At 39.3% G+C, this 3,003-nt stretch overlaps 1 protein-coding gene across 1 annotated transcript in view; it reads left to right on the top strand.

Moving 5' to 3' along the window:
• Positions 1-1,063: 1,063 nt before the first annotated feature.
• The window catches only part of LOC107678042 (BCL2/adenovirus E1B 19 kDa protein-interacting protein 3-like), an 11,250-nt gene continuing 9,310 nt past the window's right edge, over positions 1,064-3,003 (top strand). Inside the window, exon 1 of the mRNA XM_016473154.1 lies at positions 1,064-1,196. Within this exon, the coding sequence (XP_016328640.1) occupies positions 1,118-1,196 (79 nt within the window). The 5' untranslated portion in view covers positions 1,064-1,117. The remainder of the gene's footprint in view (positions 1,197-3,003) is intronic.

Raw genomic sequence — 3,003 nt, 5'->3', positions numbered from 1 at the left:
AGATTGCAGGGGGGGGTTTATTCCTTTTCTAATACGATTGTGAGTGCATGTAAACACTCGATCGGACTGAACCCCGAAACTGAATGGACTGCGCATGTGCATTGTGCAATGATATAGCATTAGCATATAGAAATAGCGTAATGACGTATGACGCACGGAACGAGCGGTTCTCCTTTCACTCGGCAACTGTGAAGTGGAGCAGGACAACCTCCCACCAGTCCTTGTTTTAGATTCTCATCCACAGGCAACCTGTTTTGGGCGCGGGGAGGGGCATTTTTACTGTGTGATAAATATGAGCAGCACGGCACAGCGGTTTATATGTATATTTATACATAAATGGATAAATATTACTTCTGCTGTTAAAAACAAATAAAGAAACCGTGTAGGAGAGTGGTTATTATGTGCAAACAGTGAGAAACTCTATATTTGTGCTATAAAAAAATAAATAAAATCAATTCCGATTTGACGCTTGTGACATATAAACGCGCACATCAACCCGATCACTTTATTTAGCGTTCATGTAAACACTACATTCAGATTCATCAATCGGAATGAATTCAGTCCGATTTAACCAAAAATTGTGCATGTAAACGTAGAGTGAGTGGGGAAATCACAATTGGGGTAGTGACTGTCTAGTATAATGGAAAGGTAGTGACCAAAGGAAAACATACTTCAAATGAAAAGTTACTAATGAAATTGAAAAAGATAGTGGTCATTATTGGATGACTTGCAGGTCATTAAAAAGTATCAGCAACAACAATAGATGCTAGTTTGTTTTAAGAAATAAATGTTAAATGGGCTTGGCATACGGCATTTTAGTTTATTGACATAGACTGCGTTCATACACGTGCGTTTTTTATAAATAAGCAGCCTGAGTCCATTACGTAACGTTAGTGTCTTTGTTATCAGATATGAACCCATTTGCGTCATTTTTAGCGCTGCAGGAAACCTGTGCTCCCATAACAGTTCTGAGGTCAGCCACTGAAAACAGTTATTAACGAACTTAAAAGCACCCCCTCCACAAAGCGTCAGATCCGTGATCAGGCTCCGTCATGCGTGAGCGCGCAGGTCCAAATGTGCGTGTGTGTGTGTGCGTGCGGTGCTAACAGACAGTCTTATGCAAGCCGCCCTACACAGAGCCACGATGTCCGACGCTGCTGCTCCAGCAGACAACAATGGGGAGCCTGGGTTAAACGGTATGTACAGCCGGAGCACCTCGCTGTATTGCACTGACATCTATAAAATCTGTTAGATAAGCCTTTGACTTATCTGTATTGGTGTTTTTTGATAGTTTTAATTATTTTACTTCATGTAAAATGCTCTTTTTTTAGTTCCAGTCAACATTTCTGTGCCATAAGGAGGGCGGGGTTTGCTGTAATACTAATGCGTCATGTTTATTGACACGCGTTCTGTCCAATGGCCGTTGAGGTTGTGTGTTGAGGCGGGTCTTAAAACGTGGTTGACTTGAACCTAAACCAATAGTGTGACTAAACGTTTTCAGTAGGCTGGCCTAAACCGATGTCAACAAGGCGAGAACTAGAGCAACTCGATAATGGAGATTGTGGATGCTTGAAACCCCATGTTCATTCGTGTAATAAATATGTAACACATACCCGTGTTTCTCCGGTGTGTTTATAAGAAGCGGCTCAAAGAAAAAAAAATGTTTTGTTTTTGTTCATATATGTTTGACATGTAACGTATGGCATGTGGCAGCGAATGAGGTCTTTGTGTGATCTGCGAGATTGCAAACAAACTGGTCTAGAAAGTGGCCTCTGACACTTAGATTTAACTTGTTGTTAACTAATATTTAATTGGCGTGGTAGACGAAAACCCGTATGAAATGCATTTAAAAATAACTTGAAGGCGAAAAAGTAACCCTTAACATCTAGAGCCAGACCATAAACATATAGTTCATTATCACACAGTATGTGTGGATTTGCTAAAAACATTATTTGTCAGCCTGCTATTTAAAATCCATATCAGTTAATTCGTCATTATATATACAATTTTTGGTTACAAATAGTGGGAATTCCTAAAGATGCGCTAAAGTTACAGGAGACTAATACATCTTGAAATTCCTGGTATGCTTTCTGAAATGCGAAGAGCAGACCGCTAAATCTCGCTGTCTAAATATTAAGACCACTGATTTTAGGCAGTGTACTTAATCTGCCATTCACTGTAAACAACCGATATTAATGTAAGCTACGTGCGCGCTGTGACCAAAGCTAGTTAAGCGTCACTAGTACTCACAGCTGTTGACCCTAGTTCAGGACGCCAGTTCATAAATTCTACTATGGAAAAGGCTTGAGTCATGAATATTAATTAGTAGTGAGCCAGTAAGCCTTACTGATTGGCTGAAAGGCAGACACTGGGCGGTGAACGTTTGTAGCAGGCCAATTACCTAATGGCAAAGACTCGCGCAATTAATTTAAATTAGGCTACGTGACCAAAATGTGCAGGGAAGTTAAAGCAGTGTCAGAAGTACATAATTAATATTCATGAGCTGCGCTTTCACCATAGTAGTATATGTAATTCTATTTGTAGCAGCAGCGAATGTGGTCCGGATTGTGTCTACGTGTGGAAAGTGTCAGAAAGAAAGCCAGGAAATAGAATTGGGAGTGTGAGTTTAGGGGGGTGAGTCATGATATTTTGAGATCGTGAAGTAGCAGCAGTATGCTTCATGTAAAATAGTTCTGTGTCATGAGGAAGGACAATGCATGGAGATCTTGGCTCGTGCAGAAAATTTGGTTTGTGTTTCAGATGTTCCTATCTTTCATTTTATATATGAAGAGGGTGCTTGCATTGACGTCCTAAAGGCTTAACAGCAAAATAAATCAAAGTAATTCTCGTTTCGCCTTAACGTTTAATTCTAAAAGAAAAAGAGCATGGAAAATGGCAAAATTATGTGTTTTAATGCTCAAGAACATTAGAAAGGAATAAAATTATGTATATAAAATTATATAGGCCTGTACATATTATTTATAAAATGTGTATATATATATA

This window comes from Sinocyclocheilus anshuiensis, unplaced genomic scaffold (assembly GCF_001515605.1).
Source record: "Sinocyclocheilus anshuiensis isolate Anshui unplaced genomic scaffold, SAMN03320099.WGS_v1.1 scaffold260, whole genome shotgun sequence".
Lineage (NCBI taxonomy): Eukaryota > Metazoa > Chordata > Actinopteri > Cypriniformes > Cyprinidae > Sinocyclocheilus > Sinocyclocheilus anshuiensis.
The sequence above is the reverse complement of the archived record's forward strand: the minus strand, read 5'-3'. Positions and strand labels throughout refer to the sequence as shown.